At 40.1% G+C, this 19,433-nt stretch overlaps 1 protein-coding gene across 3 annotated transcripts in view; it reads left to right on the top strand.

Annotated features, from left to right (window-relative positions):
* ABCC5 (ATP binding cassette subfamily C member 5) overlaps window positions 1–19,433 on the top strand; it is a 125,298-nt gene that overhangs the window by 56,130 nt on the left and 49,735 nt on the right. For 2 of the 3 annotated variants that reach the window (XM_089685461.1, XM_089685462.1), the window contains 6 exons: window positions 3,113–3,286; window positions 4,965–5,112; window positions 8,337–8,485; window positions 13,802–13,909; window positions 14,958–15,308; window positions 16,223–16,294. In XM_089685461.1, coding sequence (XP_089541587.1) covers window positions 3,113–3,286; window positions 4,965–5,112; window positions 8,337–8,485; window positions 13,802–13,909; window positions 14,958–15,308; window positions 16,223–16,294 — 1,002 coding nt within the window. Of the gene's footprint in view, window positions 1–3,112; window positions 3,287–4,964; window positions 5,113–8,336; window positions 8,486–13,801; window positions 13,910–14,857; window positions 15,309–16,222; window positions 16,295–19,433 lie in introns of those variants that run through there. The other variant, XM_089685463.1, reaches the window with a different exon arrangement.

Here is a 19,433-nt window from a genome sequence, read left to right as displayed (position 1 = left end):
TTTTTAAAAAGTGAACTTTGTCTTTAACCGCTTCCCGACTGCCCTGTAGCAGAACTACTGCTACAGGGCGACAAGGCTGAGCAAAATCTCATACATGGTTTTGTATTTCTGGGTAGGGTGCGTGCGTGCGTGCCGCCATTGGCGGCTACAGCTGTCAATCACCGACTCCCGGAAGGAGATTCCCTGCTGGCACCCTGCGATCGCCATGGAACACTGACAGCGGAGAGGTCTGTATGTAAACAATACAGATATCTCCCCTGTCAGCACCAGCACACTGCTTTGTATTGCTCTGCATTGCAGAGCAATTAAAAGCAGTGTGCTTACTCAAAGCACACACAGACAAAATGGCAAAACTGCGCACAGTTAACCTTTTGCCCCAGATGTTAACCATTTCCAGCCCAGTGTCAGTGCTTTTTATTAGCACTGATCATTGTATTAGTGGCAGTTAGTTCCCCACCCGCAGTGCCGCTATAAGTTGCTGATCACCCCCCATTACTAGTATAAAAAAGTTCCAGTATATATACCACCAATTGTAGACACTATAACTGTCACATAAACCAATTCATGTACACGTGTAGGGATTTTTGTGTAGCAAAAACATGTAGCAGAACACATTTTGGCCTAAATTTATTAAGAAATTTGATTTTTTTTTTTTTACTGGATATGTTTTATAGCAAAAGTCAAAAATGTGTTTGTTTTTTTTTGTTTTTTTTCTCAAAATTGTCAGTATTTTGTTTGTAGAGCAAAAAAATAAGTCTATCAAATACCACTGAAAGAAAGCTCAATTTGTGGGAAAAAAGTACATCCATTCCAATAATGTACAGAGTTTGTGTGACCGTTTGCAGCTGTCAGTTAAAGTAACGCTGCGCTGTATCGAAAAAATTTCCTGGTCAGAAGGGGGGGGGGGGTGAATCCTCTGGAGGGCAAATGGGTAAAGCTTTACATAAAACGCAAACCCCAGCGCACAAAGAAATTGAATCTAAATAAAATTAAGGTAACGGTATGCCGCTGTGCAACAGTGTAAAACACCAATTAATAAAGAAAAAATACATATGACAGCGCAAAACCCAAAACTCTTCACCATAAATTGACATTAAACAACATCAATAATGTAAATAATATAAGTGTCCACAAAATAATAGTGTCATAAATGAATAAATTAATATAAATGAACGTCCTTCTTCCCAAAGGTGTATACTGAACAAATAAATTTTCTCCCAAAGAAATTGTGCTTCCACCAGTGAAAAATCAACATCAACCGCGCTCACCAGATAATGGTGAGTAATGCGCCTTTTAGGATTTTAGGGATCCTATGCCCCCTCTAAATTCTCCAGAGCTCTTTATCCACCTTGACTGATGCTCTCCTCCTCCTCACTCCTTCAAGAGCTCCCCAGCAGTGCAAGAAAAAAGGAATACCATAGTGTAATACTGCCAGTAACTTTCAATATAATAATACCAGGCCACTCACATGTTCAAGGAAAGTTAAAAGCATTTGTTTAATAGCCTCATCGGCTCACACAGATCCACATATCCACAATAATAGCAGGAACCTCACAGCCTTGTGGTTTGCAGAGAATAACAATGTAATCCAACATCAAAGATGGCCGCTTGGAACGCACCTGTCACGTACCTGATAGGAGACTGAATTAACGAGATCGGCCTCACTTGTGTCACTAGCCCTGACCCCGCTGAGGTTGGAACAGAGGGAGTCTAGGGACCAGGGGGACAAGAGCGCCTGAGGTGGTTGCTAAGTACAAAATCAGTAGGAGAAGCCAAAGTCAGGAGCAGAGCTGAAGTCAGGAACCAGGAGCAGGAGAGCAATCAGTCGGGTCAGGAACAAGCCAGGTCAGCACCAAAGGAATCGCGCAGGACACGGGAAAGCTGAAGACCAGTCAGCAGGGAATCATCATTGAGTTGCTCCTTAAATAGCCCGCCCAGCGCCGACAGGCGCGCCTGGGTCCTAGTGCCTGCCAGTTCCGTCATTGGTGACAGGCGCTCCTGGGTCCTAGTTCCCGCCTGCCTGTATGCCTTGTAGGGATCCTGCGCCTTTTGCAGATTCATGTGCTGCAGCGATTTTCTTGTTCCCTGACAACACCTCTCAGCGTGCGTTCCACTCACCGGAAGTGACGTAGATCGTATTGACGGCAGACCAAAAGTGCAGAGGTGCGTTCCAAGCGGCCATCTTTGATGTTGGATTACATTGTTATTCTCTGCAAACCGCAAGGCTGTGAGGTTCCTGCTATTATTGTGGATATGAGGATCTGTATGAGCCGATGAGGCTATTAAACAAATGCTTTTAACTTTCCTTGAACATGTGAGTGGCCTGGTATTATTATTATTATATTGAATGTTACTGGCAGTATTACACTATGGTATTCCTTTTTTCTTGCACTGCTGGGGAGCTCTTGAAGGAGTGAGGAGGAGGAGAGCATTAGTCAAGGTGGATAAAGAGCTCTGGAGAATTTAGAGGGGGCATAGGATCCCTAAAATCCTAAAAGGCGCATTACTCACCATTGTCTGGTGAGTGCGGTTGATGTTGATTTTTCACTGGTGGATGGTGGAAGCACAATTTCTTTGGGAGAAGATTTATTTGTTCATTATACACCTTTGGGAAGAAGGACGTTTCATTTATATTAATTTATTCATTTATGGCACTATTATTTTGACACTTATATTATTTACATTATTGATGTTGTTTAATGTCAATTTATGGTGAAGAGTTTTGGGTTTTGCGCTGTTATATATATTTTTTCTTTAAAGCTTTACGTGTTCGCTATCTGTTTACTCGGTGTAACAGTATTGTTTATACTTACCACACAATTGAATATCGTATTGTGTTTTTCTGCATTAAAATTCATTAGTGTTATTTTCTTACCAAAAATTGGCATTTGAAAAACTCCTGCACAAATACCGTGCAACATAAAAAAATTGCAGCGCCCACCATTTTATTGCTAATGTTTGAGGTTCGCAGAAAAGTGCAGATATTTACATGTATGGGAGAAGTGTCAGAACGGGCCTCATATTAAGACTTATTTTATTTTTGTAAACATCAGCATCAATTTAAAGCTTTTTGAAGAGTTAACACTAATAAATGTCTCATTACAACTTCCAGTTGATCAATGTTTGCTCGAGCGATGGGCAGCGTACGTTTGAAGCCGCAGCAGTTGGTAGTTTGTTGGCAGGAGGGCCCATTGTTGCAGTGCTTGGAATGGTTTACAATGTCTATATTTTGGGTCCCACTGGTTTCCTTGGCTCTGCAGTTTTCATCCTCTTTTATCCAGCAATGGTAAGTGCTCTTTGTTTTTTGTTTTTAACCTAAAATTGAGGCTGTTGTCTTTTGGCTAATGTGAAAATTTGGCTTCCAGGTTATGCGATTGCTAAAATTCTCTAGAATATATTTTATAGTAAAGAACTGGACTCGGGCATATAGAGTAAAGTTTTCAGAATCGATGTTCATCTTAAATAGTGAATACACAGAAAACCTCTTTATTCATAATTTGGATGTAAATGCAGTGCACAAAATTTTTATTTTTGCAGTAAGATGCACATGAAAACCTAATTTTTCTCCTAACAGTAACTTATCCATTAAAAGCCAGTTACACTTAGCATTTGACTTTCGAGTCATGATGTGTTGTCTCACTATTTGCTTAATGCATGTTTGTTTGCAATTGAATTTCTAGTTTTAAAAAATTGCCATATTCTCTGGACACTGCAGAAATTACCTTTTTGTAAGTTATTTTTGTATAAAAAAAAATGCTGGCTGCAAAGAACCTTTTTAAACATTTGTCCTGTTTTTAGTGCAAATGCCTTAAAGGATTTGCCAATCCTAACAAAAAATTCCTCCTTATTTTGTCCCTTTTTTTGATCTGTTAAATATACTGCTAAAATAATTTTATAATATTTTATCGATAAATGCAAAAACTACCCATTGATTCTGCCAGGGATCAATTTCCTCTATTCTTTCCCTATGTCAGCTATATATTACATTGTTCCCAGATGTGTCTGTTGTAGAAAAGAGGAGAAGTTGGGATGTTTGTAGTCCTTTCCTATGGTAGCATCTATGCTTTTCCATAGACATAGAATTAGGATAAAAGTGTGTTACTGGCAAGATCACCATGTTAAAAAAAAAAAAAAGTTGAAGAAAAAAATTAGCACAGTAGCCACAATAAATTACTGATAAGCTGCTATACATTACCTATTGGTTTGGTTTAGATATGCTTTAAACTGCTTCTCACAGATACTATTAGACAGTTTTTGAAATACTAAGCAATAGTGTCGATTTTTTAAGTGTGATTTTGTATCTCAGATGAGCAGTGTGACCCCTTCACAGATTTGTCTTGAAATTTATAGGCAGCTCTTGTACTTTAAAGCTGATGTTTAGCTAAAAAAAAAAATCCCTACAGCTTACCTGTACCCTACGTATGTCCCACATTATGTAGGCAGCTTCAGGTTCTCCAAGATTACCATGGCAGATGGTCCGACTGGGACATGCCCCCTCCTTCCTTCATTGAGAAAACATCTTTCATACTGCTTGTAATAGACTCTGTAAATGAGGGAGAGAATACTGTGAGTGATCAAACTCTCCCCCTCTTACAGATTGTGTTGCAAGCAGTGTAATCAAATGAAAGAACTTCTATTAGTGGAGGAGGAGAAAGGAAGGGTTGTATCCCTGTTGGGACCATGTGTACTGCTGTTCTGTCTGTGGGCTCAAAGCTGTTAACTGTTGCAGCACGGAAAGTTCAGAAACAAGAAGGCAGGCATCCAAGCAGTGAACATTTCTCCACGATCCTTTTGCCTTCATATTGCCAGTTTATTGTATGACATACTTCATTGCAGGTAAATGATGTGACTTAAAAGCTGTAGTTTTTTTGCTAAACTTCAGCTTTAACATTGCAACAATTGTAAGTACTATTACCTATTACAATTATTTAAATATGTTAAATTCACTGGGTAATGTCTTTCAGATGTTTGTGTCCAGACTTACAGCCTATTTTAGACGAAACTGTGTGTCTGTCACAGATGAACGTGTTCAAAAAATGAATGAAGTTCTAAATTACATCAAGTTTATAAAGATGTATGCTTGGGTCAAAGCATTCTCACAAAATGTTCAGAGTAAGTAATTTCTGTGTGCAGAGATTTAGGGATCATCTGATTGATGCTTCTTTGAATCAAATGATCCATCATAAATTTAACACTACTAGTGTGAATCATTCTTTTTTTTTTTTTTATTTGTTACTTTTTATTAAGAAAATAAAGGTGTGCCCAGGTATGTACATGGGAAATCTGCAGTAAACATAACGCGTGCTACCGAAAAATAGAATATAACATTCTCCGTGTTCTCTGAGCCATATTATTAAACATTTTGCATGTATCTATATATTTACAAGCATTTGTAGTAATGTATAGACAAAAACAACTGTGTCAATGCTAGTGACAGACAGCATTTAATTTGTGATATTATAGTTAGCCTTAAAGTTAAATATATTTCATCACCAGACTGTATGTGAAAAACACTAATCAACCCCCAAGTACAATTCCTTCATTCTTATTCAGTGTTATTACTTGTTGATTTTGCCTGCAGATCTGTTATTTTTCACTTTTTGCAATCGGATGACACTGCTGTTATTCATTGAAAAAGGCTTGCAGGGTTGTCACGATGTGGGTAGGGTAGCCTTAAGCCGGCCAGAGATGGTTCGAATATCGGCCGGTTCAGGTTCAGCCAAGGTTCGAAGCTTCGTTCCATCAACTTGGGTACAACCTGCCTGCTAGATTTTACATGCTGATTTTGCATGCAGATTTTATTGGCAGCGGCGGTTAGAGCCGATAGTTATAATCACTGTGGGGGCGGCTTCCACTGCCGGGAAAACACAGTAGCTCGATGGGGGAGGGATTCCCCTGTGAACATTGTCTGTGTTGGTTGGGGAATTAAACATCTTTCTTTCCTCTAACCTTGGGTTGCAGGAAAGACATTGGCTGTCTATGGCCAGCCATAGATGTAGTTTAATGGGTTTTAGGTAAAAGATAAACAAATTAAAGCCCAACTTCACAAACACTTTTTTAGGTAGTTGAAACAGTATTTTTCTTTTTGGGGTAAAAAATGTAACCTTACGAATAGCTTACTATTTGTTGAAAGCATCCCTTGCCAATGTAACATGATTTATTCCAACCCCTGCGAATGCCACAAAATAGCTTGACCTGTAACAGGAAGTTAACATAATAACAGGAACAACAGGTTATAAAACTGTTAAAGGGGTACTTAAAATACAAACCAAAAAATAGCTAGTTAATGCTTTTGACTTTCTATTATACAAGTCATTTTTTTTTTATTTTGTCCATTGTTACTTTAAAGGTTTTAAACTGTGGAAGCTCTTTAATTGTACAGTACACATTGTGACATTTGTGTGGTATTGTTGGCACAAATTTATGCGGGTCCATAATCCATTATTACTTTAGAATCACTTTAGGATATACAGTTAAAGGATTTTTTTGGGGGGGAATTACGAACCTGTTATACTTACCTGATCTGTGCAGTGGTTTTGCACAGAGCATCCCCAATCCTCTTCTGGGGTCCCCTGCTGATGCGCCTGGCTCCTCCCCCCCTAAGTACCCCCATAGCAAGCCGCTTGCCAGGCTCACCCCCCCCCCCCCCCCCCCGCTCTCTCCTCACTGGCTGCAACTGACAGCAGGAACCACTTCACGCAACATGCCTGCTAAAGTGTTTGCAAAGAAGTTGGCTATTCCTATGGTTGACTCTTCAGTCTCTGTCCTAAACAGACATTTCTATTGAAGATGTTTTTCTTGCAGTGATTCTGTAGATAGAAAATTTGAGATGCTGCTAAAAGCTTTCTTTACCTGGCATTCCCAGCCCTGCAACCAGTCCTAGCTGTTATTTCAGCACTGTGCTGATGAACAATTACAGCAATTACCTTCTGCTTTACTTTTTTGTGTGAATGCCCTAGAGCAGGGGTTGGCAACTGTGGGCCTCCAGCTGTTGGTGAACTATAAGTCTCATGATGCCTCTGCCTTTAGGAGTCATGCTTGTAACTGTCAGTTTTGCAATGCCTCATGAGACTTTGTAGTTCTACAACAGCTGGAGGGGCACAGTTGCCCACCCCTGCCCTAGAGCACATTATGAGTATAATACACCCATATTTAGGGTGTAACATGTAACCTGCTCCTATGCCCTTGCCTCCTGCCAAGAAAGCTCCTCTCTTTGTGACAGGGAGCGGAAGATCTTCTCTCTGCACCCATTGTCACTTTTTGAAAACCGTGTGTTTGTGTGGAGCTCTGCCCACACAGCTGCATCATTCATTCACAGAGATCTGTGAATGGAAAAAACTAAAAGCACTGTCTGCCACCACGGCATATATACTTGCAGTTTGAATTGACTGCAAGCCAGCTGCTCAGCACACTCGTAGTTCGTTCATTCTTCCTGTAGCTTTGTAACAGCTCATGTGGGGATATGCTCACAAAGCTAGCGGAAGACTGTGCAGGAGCCTGACATTACACTCGCGATTTGCTATTCGCTATAAAAAAAATAACTGCATGTTTTTTTTACCTCCAAATAAATGTGTTTTTATTACGGTTTGGAAAGGTGAAATTAGACCTTAAAAGATTTGTACACATTTAAAGAGTACTTAAGATGCATATTTTAAAGAGGCTCTTCTGCTAGCAAGAATCTGCGTTTTGTGAAAATTACACCTATGTCTGTGTGAATGAGCCCTTAAAGTGAGCATTACCTCAGTCTCCCTTCTTCCACTGATCAGACAGTAACTATGTAGCAAGTCACAAGGTGAAAGGCTGCAGCAGGTTGCTGGTTTGTGCCAGACATTTGTCAACATCAACCAGATGCTGCACAGACACCAGGATTTACCATAATTTTATCATTTCAGAGTCAGTATTTAGATCCAGCAAGTGGATGCTTACTCCTGAATGATGCTTGAACAAAGTTCAGTTATTTTGAATAGATAGTAGTGGAAGGCATTGTCAGGGGAGTATATAGCAATATACACACTGCTGCTTAACCCCAGGGGGCCTCAGCTGGTAATGCAGATAGACAGTGCTCATAAACAGCTCCTGATTGCCATCCACCAATATATAACCAAAGTGTAATAGCTGCACACATCCTTGGGGATCACGGTTGAAAGTTTACATCATTGGTCCTAATTCTTACATGTTTCAGCTCTGTAAGATCCTTAGTCATAGCAATTGTCAGGGGGAGTACTATGCTTGGTGGTCAACAACGTGCAAGTTATACATTTTGCATAATCGTGATTATTCTTATTGTAAACTTGGTGCCTTCTGCTGGATGTTGAATAATAATTTTTTTATTGTAGAAATCCGAGAATGTGAGAGGAGTATTCTTGAGAGAGCTGGATATTTCCAAAGTATCACTGTGGGAGTAGCGCCCATTGTGGTTGTCATTGCCAGTGTGGTGACCTTTTCTGTGCATATGATGCTTGGATATGATCTCACTGCTGCCCAGGTAAATGCAAATCTTAACAATACAACTCCTAAAAGACCTTTAATATGTAAACAAATACTACAGCCTTATTGGCAGACACAGGAAGTTTGGTTTGTTACCCAGATTCACAACTAAGCAAGAAGCAGGATCATCAAAAGCAGGCAGAGCCTATGTTTTCCATGCTTTTTTTAGCCTGTGCTGACGATACCCAGGGTAGAAACTCTTAACCACTTTGTGTCGGGGGCAATTTTGTAATTTTTCACAAATGCACATTAAATGTTTTTTTCCTTATCTTATGACACTGTGAGTTAACAGCTTGACCACATATCAATATGTATGCCATCAGTTCATGTCAAAACCATTGCTTGACTCATGGCCAACTTTTTGCTTTTGGTTATAATTTCTCTATGAAACAGTGATTGCAATGTTGTGAATACCCTGGGTAGCTCTTTGTTTTCTACTAACATGCCTGCCTCAAGCCATGTTAGCAATGGCGGGATTATATATATTTTTGCACTAAAATCACACACACACACACACACACACACACACACACACACACACGTTTTTCCCTCTTACTTTTGAGCTGCTGTTATGTACAATTCACAAACTCCTCCTCCCCTGCAAATCCAGGGTTGTCCACCTATGATTCAGGCAGCCCTGGCCCCCTGATTCTCCGTCAGGTTCACTTTTTTCAGGCCACTTTATGGTACCTGAAGGATCCTGGGGTATGTAATGTGCATATCCCATGAGGGTTCAGAGTGGACAAGACTCTTTCTCACTTAGGGAAGAAGGGAGGCTGGGCCATGCTCTTTAGACTGCAGAGGAATGGAGGAGTGCAGTTATAGCTAGATCATCAAGTGACTAAAGGCCCACCTTAAGGTTGAAAAATACTTGAAATATTACAAAATAAAAGCTGGTATTTTACTGATCATAATCTTACACAATTGTATAATGAATCAACCTCTCATAAACTAAAACTTCTAAAAATAACGGACATTTGTTTCTCTTGCCCCAGCAGTAAGTTTAATATTTTAGCTAGTTTTTGAAGAAGAAATATATATAAACTACTACTGCTATCCTACCACTAAACTATTCAGTTAATGCAAAATTGTAGGTGAACATTCACTCTCTCGAAGGCCCACACAACACTCAAACTAAGAGTGAGGATGCTTACCTTGCACAAGAGCAAAAGCCTGTTTTAGCACTAGTCTCAGCATCTGATTCTAATGCTAATTCCAGCATGCAACAAACAGCATCTTTGACTAAAGCAGATTCTCTGCATCTTTGTTGCATTTCTTTGAACAGACTATGGCCTTTAATACAGCCATTTTTGCCCAGGGTCAGTTTTCATGCATATTGTCCTGCCCCCATTTCTCAGCTGGAGTCTGATCCTGATATGTTGGTTCTAGAGGAAGCAGACATACAGTGCATCCAGAATGGATTAAATTAATTTTTTTTCCCTCAACATTTTACAAACAATACCCCATAATGACAATGTGAAAGAAGTTCGTTTTGAAATGAATTTAATCTGTTTTGGAATAAGGCTGTAATATAACAAAATATGGCAAAAGTTAAGCGCTGTGAATACTTTCTGGATGTATTGTAGAGATTGAAGAGGATAATGAAGTAGTATTGGTGGAAGCTGACAAATTTTCTTCCCCAGGTTGCTACCAACCAATGAGATTTTCAACATTAGCCAGCAACATGCTGGCTAATGTTGAAAATCTTATTGTCTGTCTGCAAAAGCCTTGGGCATTGTGCAGACTGACTCTTCCTTGCCATTCCCCTTTTGGAAGAGACATGCAAAAGCTTGAAAAACATTCCCTGTTCATGAACAGAATGTGCAGACTATGTTGATGCGGTCACTCCTGAAAGGATTTTTTTTTTTTACCCCCTCCCCACCAAAATCTTTGCCTAACTCTATCCAGTGTAAAAATAGTTTGCAAAGAAGTGCGCTGTACCTGTTGTTTGTTTAGGATAGATGACAGGGTTAAGGAATCCAAACTTCTCACTGCACCTACTGCTTCTTTCAAAGATTCTAAAGCGAGAACATTTTATGCAGTCTTAAATGTTCTCTTTAATTATGCAGGCTCAGCCCTGTAACGAGCTCTCACTGCAATTTCAGTATGCTAAACTGCAGCTAACTGGACTAGAACAATAAACAACCTACTTGATTAACCTATTCATCAGAGGTAATAAGTGGGAAGGTTTTTCTTTAACAGTGGAAGGTCTGAGCCTCTGTAATTGCAGAGCACCTGTACACTCTTACCTGGCTTCAGCTTCCAAACCGAAGTTCAGCCCTTATTTTTGGCACAAGGCTTAGCCCACAAGGCCACCAAGCCTTTCCAAAAGCCCTCTTCACAGTGAAGAAGTGCCCTCATTACTAAGTCTATTGCCTCTCTCTGGGTCACATACATTCCAGAGCTATGGTTCAATCAATGGTTTCAAAGGGGTACAAAAGAGAGTACATATTGTATCACCCTACCACTTTCTTTCTTCAAATCAACTGAAAACTGCATATGGAGAGTTAGATTTGTAGAATGCCCCTCTTTACCCAGGGAGTCGTTGTGCCAGTACCACTACAAGACAGGTTCAAAGAATTCTACTCGAGCCTGTTTATAGTATCCATCCTTTTCTGGACTTAAAATCCCTCAAATTTCAAAATTGCGAATGGAATCCACAAAGTCAGTAGTTTCCTCTCTGAGATAAAGGGAATACATAGCATCTGTGGACATATAAGTTGCCTGTCTGCATCTTCTCATTTAGCATAACTAATTAGCACTTTCTGCTCTTCACAGTGACGGAAAGACTACTTCCAGTTTTTCACACTGCCCTTGGGCCTATCCTCTGCTTCCAGAGTTTTCACAAAGGCCTTGGTACCTTTGCTTGCCCTTCTCGGAACCTGGGGCATCCAAGTCACAGGCTAGAAGATCTTCTTAAGGATTCACCACCCTTTTTCAAAAAGTGTCCACAAGACAATTCATCTGCTCCAGGTCTTTGGCTGGGTGATCAATTTCAGCAAATCTGCTCTCCAGCCTGGAATACTTGGGGTCTGGTCTTCGACATATCCCAAGCAAAAATCTTTCTCCCATAAAAGAAAATATTAGAGCACATGGTTGTGAATTGAGATCTGAGAGACATCCCAGAATGATCATGTTCTTCGTGAGAGTTTGAGGCTGTACCATTCGTCCAATCCCATTCACAAATTCTCCAACTTAACATCTTGTCGACCTGGAAAAAACAGGTTCCTTCTCTTGTTTTTCCTATGCTCCTATCCAGCCAAGCAAGGAATTCCCTATCTGGGGTGGTTCACCACCCCAGCCTTAACCGTGGGGAAGTCTACCCTCCCTACCACTGGAAGTTTTTTTTTTTTTTTTTTTTTTTCTTCACAACAGACTCAAGTCTCTCAGGCTGGGAGTTATGGCTCCATCCCTAACAGCTCAAGGAATATGGTCAGTAGAGGGGAACCAAGCCCCTCATGGACAACTTATTCCTCAGAACATTCAGGTTGACCCTTCAGCAGTGGATTCTCCATCTGAAGGGGCACCCATTCATGGTGTGCAGTCAGACAGTTCCTTTCCTGTGGCCTACATTATCCGTCAAGGGGACACAAGGAGTCTGGCTACCTTGAACAAAGTGAACCAGATCATCTTTTGGACAGAAACTCACTGCCCAGGGAACTCTGCTGTCCACATCCCAGAAGTGGTCAACTGGAAAGCGGATTACCTCAGCCACAACCTACATCAAGGGGATTGGGCCCTTCATCCAGGTGCATTCAACGTGATATGACAAAAATGGTGGAATCCAGATGTGCTCATTCTAGCCTTCAACTTCAACAACAAATTACCACTCTCTTTTGCCATAACCAGATATCCTCCAGCTCTAGCATTGGATGCTTTAATAATCCCCTGGTTCAGGCTAATTTATGTCTTCCCCCTAGTGCAACTCCTGCCTCTATTTCAGAAACTAGGGAAAGAGCGGAAAACAGTGCTTCTAATTGCACCAAACTGTCCCAGAAGAACCTGGTAAACAGGCTTTTTTCAGACTTCTACCAAACAACTCCTGGCTTCTTCCCATGCAGCCAGATCTGTTATCTCAAGGTCTTTTTTTTTTTTTTTTTCTTAGTTGGTGCTTGCGCCATTTCTTTAGGGCAGTGTTCTATGGCCCATTACTCACATGCACAGGAGTGACGTCATCGCGGTTCAACCAGTCAGATGCATTTTGGCACCAAGCTTCTGTAGCCCAATTGTTGGAGGCCACCACATGGTCGTCTTTTTTGTACTTTTTCACAGTTTTACCAGGTGGATATCCACTGTTCTGCTGATGCAGCTTTTGGCTCCAAGGTTCTTGCAGGGGTACTCTGATGTTGGGTCTTCTGACCCTTTGTTTTTTTTTGGGGGGTTTTTTTTGTGCCTCGTTGGCATAGTTCTGTTTTCCTCATGGCCCACCCTTCTTATTGCCTGGAGACATCCCATAGTTATGAGCACTCTTTCTTTGTAATGTATTGTACGATTAAGATAAGAGTAATTTTGAATAACTGTAAATTCCATATATTGGAGTACAGTAAAGGACACAGGCCACCTTCCTTTCCATTCCTTGGTGTACTCTTCATCGCTTGCTACAAAAGTGGAGGACTGTTGGATTGGGTTATGGTTACAGAGGAGGTGCCCCGGGGCATGTTCTAAAGCATTGTCAGTGTCCAATAAACTGAAGATACACATCTGTAACCTATGGTGTATAAATACACTTCCTACATCCTGTACTGTACTCCAAGATATGGAATTTACAGGTAAGTCAAAACTTCTCTTTTCAGACTGGATGTTTGTAAAATATACAATTTGGCCCTCATACTGAAAAGTTTAGAGACCCCTGCTCTAGGAACAGGGATTATACCCCAGAGGTCTGCTTTGTCTCACAGTAAAATAAACTAGTATACTTTTTAGTAATCTCTAAAACTGAAAGGTGCAAAATTCATAAAGATTTTATATATTTTACATAGGTTCTGTCTGGAGTCAGCTATGGATTCCCAGCAGAGATACATCTGTGCACATGTGGCTAGTTGGGTTTTGCTTTATAAATCATGATACCTGCTTAACTATTCATCTTACTAGTACAGTTGTCTAATATATCTGAATGTTATGCCATGGGACATTCCAGATTAGAATGGCATCTGTTTATGAAGTTTAGTCATTTTTAGATGTGCAACTAGTAAATTTAAATCCTTTTCTAGTTATGAACAACTAAATGTCTCATAAATAAAAAAAAATTGGTGTATTTTTATTATTAATTTGTAAAAGGTACACTTATTGTAATTTTTATTTTATGTTCTCACAGGCTTTCACAGTTGTTACAGTCTTTAACTCCATGACCTTTGCTCTGAAGGTGACTCCATTCTCGGTCAAGTCTCTGTCAGAGGCTTCTGTATCAATGGAACGGTTTAAGGTAAATACTAGTCCACAGTCTGACATTATATTCTGAGCTGCATGCCAAGTCCACTTCTGAGCAGTGTATACATTTGTATGCAGAGTTTCTAAGGCTAGGTTTTTGTTTAATTGGCATGGCATTGTCTATTTACATTAGCATTGGTCCATGCAGATAAGAATATTTTACTCATTTTCTTTTTTTTTTTTTTTGTCTAGCTGCATATTGTTGAGCCATTTAGCTCCAAATAGTTCACATGGGCTTTGATAATGCAGATGTTGTTTAAAACTCACTTTCTTGTGCTTAACCAGTTTTTAGGTCTATATACCTAGCGTTATGCCAGTTAAAGTAACTTTGGCGCAGGCAAAGGGACGTATGGGCTTCTGTGAAGGTAATGTAGGCCCACTAGAGCATGCCAGCTCTTAATAAATAGAACACATATACATACTAACAGAAAGTCGTATTGATTCCAGCTGTAGCAAATTGACAGGTTGGGGTGTGCTGGTCGAATTTCTTAGATCCGTACGTTTTAAGTCCTCCTAGGTTTAGTTTCCCAAGTTACTTCTATAATGACTGATGAGAAGAAGATGAATAATTTTGAACAGTCAGAGCTGATGTGTCTTGTACATGATTGCAAATAAACTGCTCAGGCATTTAATGATGGTAATCTCACAAATGAGGAAATCTTATAGGTTAGTGTGTTGTAGCATTCTAAGATTCATACTTTATAGCCTGTAGAAATTGCTGTTGAGAAATTGAAAATTAACAAACTGGACATGCAGAATTGGTCTCTGAATGTTTATATTAAGGCCTAAGAAGTAAATAAGTTAGTCAAGGCTATCTTAAGTGGTAACGCAGAACAAGTTAAATGATTGGGATTCTTGTGGGGGGAAAGAATACTATAAATATTCCTGGTCCTTAGCAAATATGAGGTTAGTTGACTCTAATGAGCTACCTTTTGCTCCGCAGCAGCTTCCTTCCACTGTATAGCCTGATGTTTTTGCTTCCTGCGTGACCTAGACCTGACCAGCTGTCTCATCTTTACACCTCTCTCACAACCTCCTATCAGAGTTTATTTCTAATGGAAGAGGTTTACATGGTAAAGAAAAAGCCATCCTGCCCAAACGTCACCATAGAGCTGAAAAACGCCACATTGGCATGGGACTCTTCTCATGCCAGCACACAGTGCTCTCCGAAGGGTACCCCTAAACTGAAAAAAGACAAGAAGGGGCCTAAGGGCAAGAAAGAAAAGGCCAACTTACAGAAAGAGGGGCCACAAGCAGTTTTGGCAGAGCAGAAAGGACATCTCTTGGTGGATAGCGATGAACAAGGCAGCCCAGATGAGGAAGGCAGAGATATCCAGCTAACAAGCTTAAGGCTACAGAGGGCCTTGTACAGCATTGATCTGGAAATTGAGAAGGTGAGCCACACTTTATACTTTAGCCATGACAACCAAATATAAACTAATCTATGTTCTAGTTATAAGTTTGGTTACTATCAGGGATGTGGAAATGTTTTAAACTACTTGTCCAAGGACTAAATCGGGGTCCAAAACTCCTTGTCCCTTATGACAATCTACTTGTCCTGATAAAATTTTTTTTTTTTTTAACCAAAACCGTATTTAAATAAGGTCTTTATTTTTATATTATCACTGAATGAGACCGTTTTATCACTAGGGATTTTCAATGGATGTATTTCTCTTTTTAAACCATGAAATGACTGCCAGGATGGAAAATATGAAGGGTTTATGTTTTTTATTAGGTGGTTATATTGGGAGGTGATATTAGGAATATCTGGGGCTTTTAAAAATAAAAACGGGGCTTTGTGGCAACCTACATTTTTTTATTTATATTTTTAACATTGCACTGTTAATCTACTCCTCCCCTCCCTGCCTGTCTCCAGCACCGTACCCAGGGGCATCAAAGTCCCCATTTTTGCCCCTATACATGAGAGTCCACCCTTACTATGGTGTCCCGCAGAGTCCCTGCTTACATCAGACCCTAGTGGAATGCCCCCTTTAGTCAGAGCTCATCGCGGTGCCCCCTTTAGTCAGAGCTCAGCGGGGTGCACAGCTGCAGTCTGTCCGTCCAGGAGTTGACCAATAGCTTTCTTAAGCAAGTCTTGCTGCTTGCCCGCAGCAGGGCTACATGTAAGTAAATACAATCTGCTCGGCACCTGGAACGACATGTCTCGGGCAATAGGATTTCCACATCCCTGTACTATGTAATATATGTAATATATTTTTCTTCTAAGACGGCATTTGAATTTTTTTTTGTATTCCATTGTGGAGAATAAAATATATATATATGCTTATTTCTCCTTTTGGTCTTCCAGGGAAAGCTAGTTGGAATATGTGGCAGTGTGGGCAGTGGAAAAACATCTCTGATTTCTGCCATTCTTGGGCAGGTAATAATTGCTTCAAAGCATTTTCAGTTTGCTAAAATTGTTTTGGTTTGGGTGGTAATTAGGAGCCTGAATTACTTTTTTGTTACAAGAAGATTCAGCAGTTTTAACTTAAATATGTAATGCCTGGCCTTCAGGAAATCAGGTAAGTCCATTATTAAAATACATATAATATTGTGCAAAAGCCTTAGGCAGTGTGGGGGAAAAAAGCTGTAAATTAAGAATGCTTTCAGAAAAAGAAGTGATATTAGTTGATTTTTAGCAATTAACAAAATGGAAAGTAAATGAACAGACACCATTTCCTAGGCTTTCTTTCACTTAGCCTTACTTCCATGTCCTATGTGATCCTGGGGTTCAGAAAAATGGCCACAAGTTCTCTGGACTGATAAGTCAAAATTTTGGAATATGTGGCTGTAGCAGGAGGCAGTTTGCTTGTGAAGGGCTGGAGAGAAGTACAATAATGAGTGCCTGCAGGCAACAGTGAAGCATGGTGGAGATTCCTTGCAGGTTTGGTGCTGCATTTCTGCAAATTGAGTTGGGGATTTGGTCAGGATCAATGGTATCCTAAATGTTGAGAAATACAGACGGATACTTATCCATCATACCATACCATCAGAGAGGTGTGATTGGCCCCAAATTTATTCTGAAGCAGGGCAATGACCCCATACATGCAGCCAATGTCATTAAGAACTATCAGAGACCTGATCTTAACATCATCACATCTGTCTGGGATTACATGAAGAGACAGAAGGATTTGAGGCAGCTTATATCCACAGAAGATCTGTGATTCGTTTTCCAAATAGTTTGGAAAAATCCTACCTGCTTCTTTCAAAAACTGTGTGCCAGTGTACTTAGAAGAATTGTTGCTATTTTGAAGGCAAAGGGTGATCACATCAAATATTGATTTGGATTTCTTGTCTGTTCATTTACTTTCCATTTTGTTAATTGATATTAATAAACTAATACTTTTATTTCTGGAAACATTCTTATTTTACAGCATTTTTCACACCTGCACAGTACAGTATATGCAATCTGTTTTACAAAAACATTTGTTCTTTTGAACAAGTCTGTTGTAGAACTAAACTCCCTGAAACCTCCCTACAGGTGTCACTGCAGTTAAGCAATACAACATGGTCTAGGACCTGGAAATTCTGTGATTGAGTATTGATGAAGCAGCAGTATGTTGATGAGATCGCCACTCTGCACTTTCTTGTTAAGCATCTTCTAGCATTGACTGGACAGCATTGTGCAGTGCCATGCAGCCATACTTGGTTAATAGTGCTACCGCTCCCTAGCCATGTATGAGGGTTACTGTGCAGAGTATTTTAGGAGACTGCTATTGAGACCAATACGGGGACCTAAACTAGATGCGTTGCATGTATTTTTTTTGATGCATGGCAACGTTGAGAGGTGATTCTCTATATCTGCCTGAAGTTCCTTTTTAAAAAAAAGTCTTGCTGTTCTAATATGTGTATTGTCACAATATTGCACAGTGGAGAAAATATTTGATCCCCTACAAATTTTGTAAGTTTGCCCACTTACAAAGAAATGAGGGTGTTATTTTTATCATAGGTGTATTTTAAATGATCGAGACAGAATATCAACCAAAAATCCAGCAAAAAACTCATGATCCAATTGTTACAAATTGAGTTGCAGTTAAGTTAGTAAAATAAGTATTTATTTGATCCCCAAGCAAAACATGACTTAGTACTTGCTAGAGAAACCCTTGTTGGCAAGCACAGAGGTAAGACATTTCTTGTAGCTGGTTACCAGGTTTGTGCACATCTCAGGAGGGATTTTGGTCCACTCTTCTTTACAGATCTGCTCTAAATCCTTAAGGTTTCTTGGCTGTCGCTTGGCAACTTGAAGTTTCAACTCCCTCCATAAATTTTTTTATAGAATTTAGGTCTGGAGGCTGCTAGGCCACTCCATGACCTTAATGTGCTTCTTCTTGAGCCACTCCTTTGTTGCCTTGGCGGTATGATTTGGGTTATTGTCATGCTGGAATACCCATGCACGACCCATCTTCAGTGTTCTGGCTGAGGGAAGAAGGTTCTCATCCAAGATTTTACAATACATAGCCCTGCCATTGGCCTCTCAATGCGGCAAAGGTGGCCTGTGTCTTAAGCACAGAAACAGCCCCAAAGCATAGTTAATGTCAAAGAGCTCAATTTTGGTCTCTTCTGACCACAGCACTTTCCCCCAATCCTTCTCTGGATCATTTAGGCGTTAAGAAGGCATATGTACAGGCCCTATCTGAAGTTTGCCAGTTGAGGAGGGGGACCTTGCGGGTGCTGCAGGATTTCAATCCATGGTGGCGTATTGTGTTACTTTTGGTTTGTTTGGTGACTGTGGTCCCAAATTCCTTGAGATCATTCACATGCTCCTCCCGTGTAGTTCTGGACTGATCTTTCACATTTCTCATGATCATCCTTACCCAATGAGGCAAATTTTTGCATTGCGCTCCAGACTGAGGGCAACTGGTTATTTTGTATTTCTTCTATTTGCAAATCACTACAACTCACCAAGCTTCATGCTGATGGTCTTGTAGCCCATTCCAGCCTTGTGCAGGTCTTTTCCCTGACATCATTTGGCAGCTCTTTGGTCTTTTTTTCCCATTGTGGTGAGGTTCAAATGTAAGAAAGAGATTCTGTGGAAAAATTGTCATTAGGAGCACCTTCTTAAATTGCCAGGACTAATATGTGTACCACATGAGCACATAGCCAGTCTGTGGGAGCCAAAATTATTGTTGGTTTCTGGATTTTTGGTTGATATTCTATCTCTATCATTTAAAATACACCTATGATAAAAATTATAGACCCTTAATTTCTTTGTAAGTGGGTAAACCTACAAGATCTGCAGGTGATCAATTAATTTTTTTTCTTACTGTACCTGGCTTTTAAATGTGTTTTTTTGTTTTTTTTTAACTCCAGGCTGTGTACCAGTTAGCCCAGGTTCACACTATTCCTAGATTTTAAGCTCTAACAAGCAGGGCCCTCTGTTTCCTCTTGTAACAAATTGTATTGTAACTGTAATGTCTACCTTCATTTTGTAAAGCGCTGCGCAAACTGTTGGCACTAAATAAATCCTGTATAATAATAATAATGTAGTGCAGGACACCGCATGTAATTCGCAGAGGAAT

Source organism: Staurois parvus, unplaced genomic scaffold (genome assembly GCF_062004578.1).
Source record: "Staurois parvus isolate SC_StPar_1 unplaced genomic scaffold, SC_StPar_1.0 ptg000376l, whole genome shotgun sequence".
Classification (NCBI taxonomy): domain Eukaryota; kingdom Metazoa; phylum Chordata; class Amphibia; order Anura; family Ranidae; genus Staurois; species Staurois parvus.
Note: the sequence above shows the minus strand (reverse complement) of the source record. Positions and strands in the feature narration are given on the sequence as shown.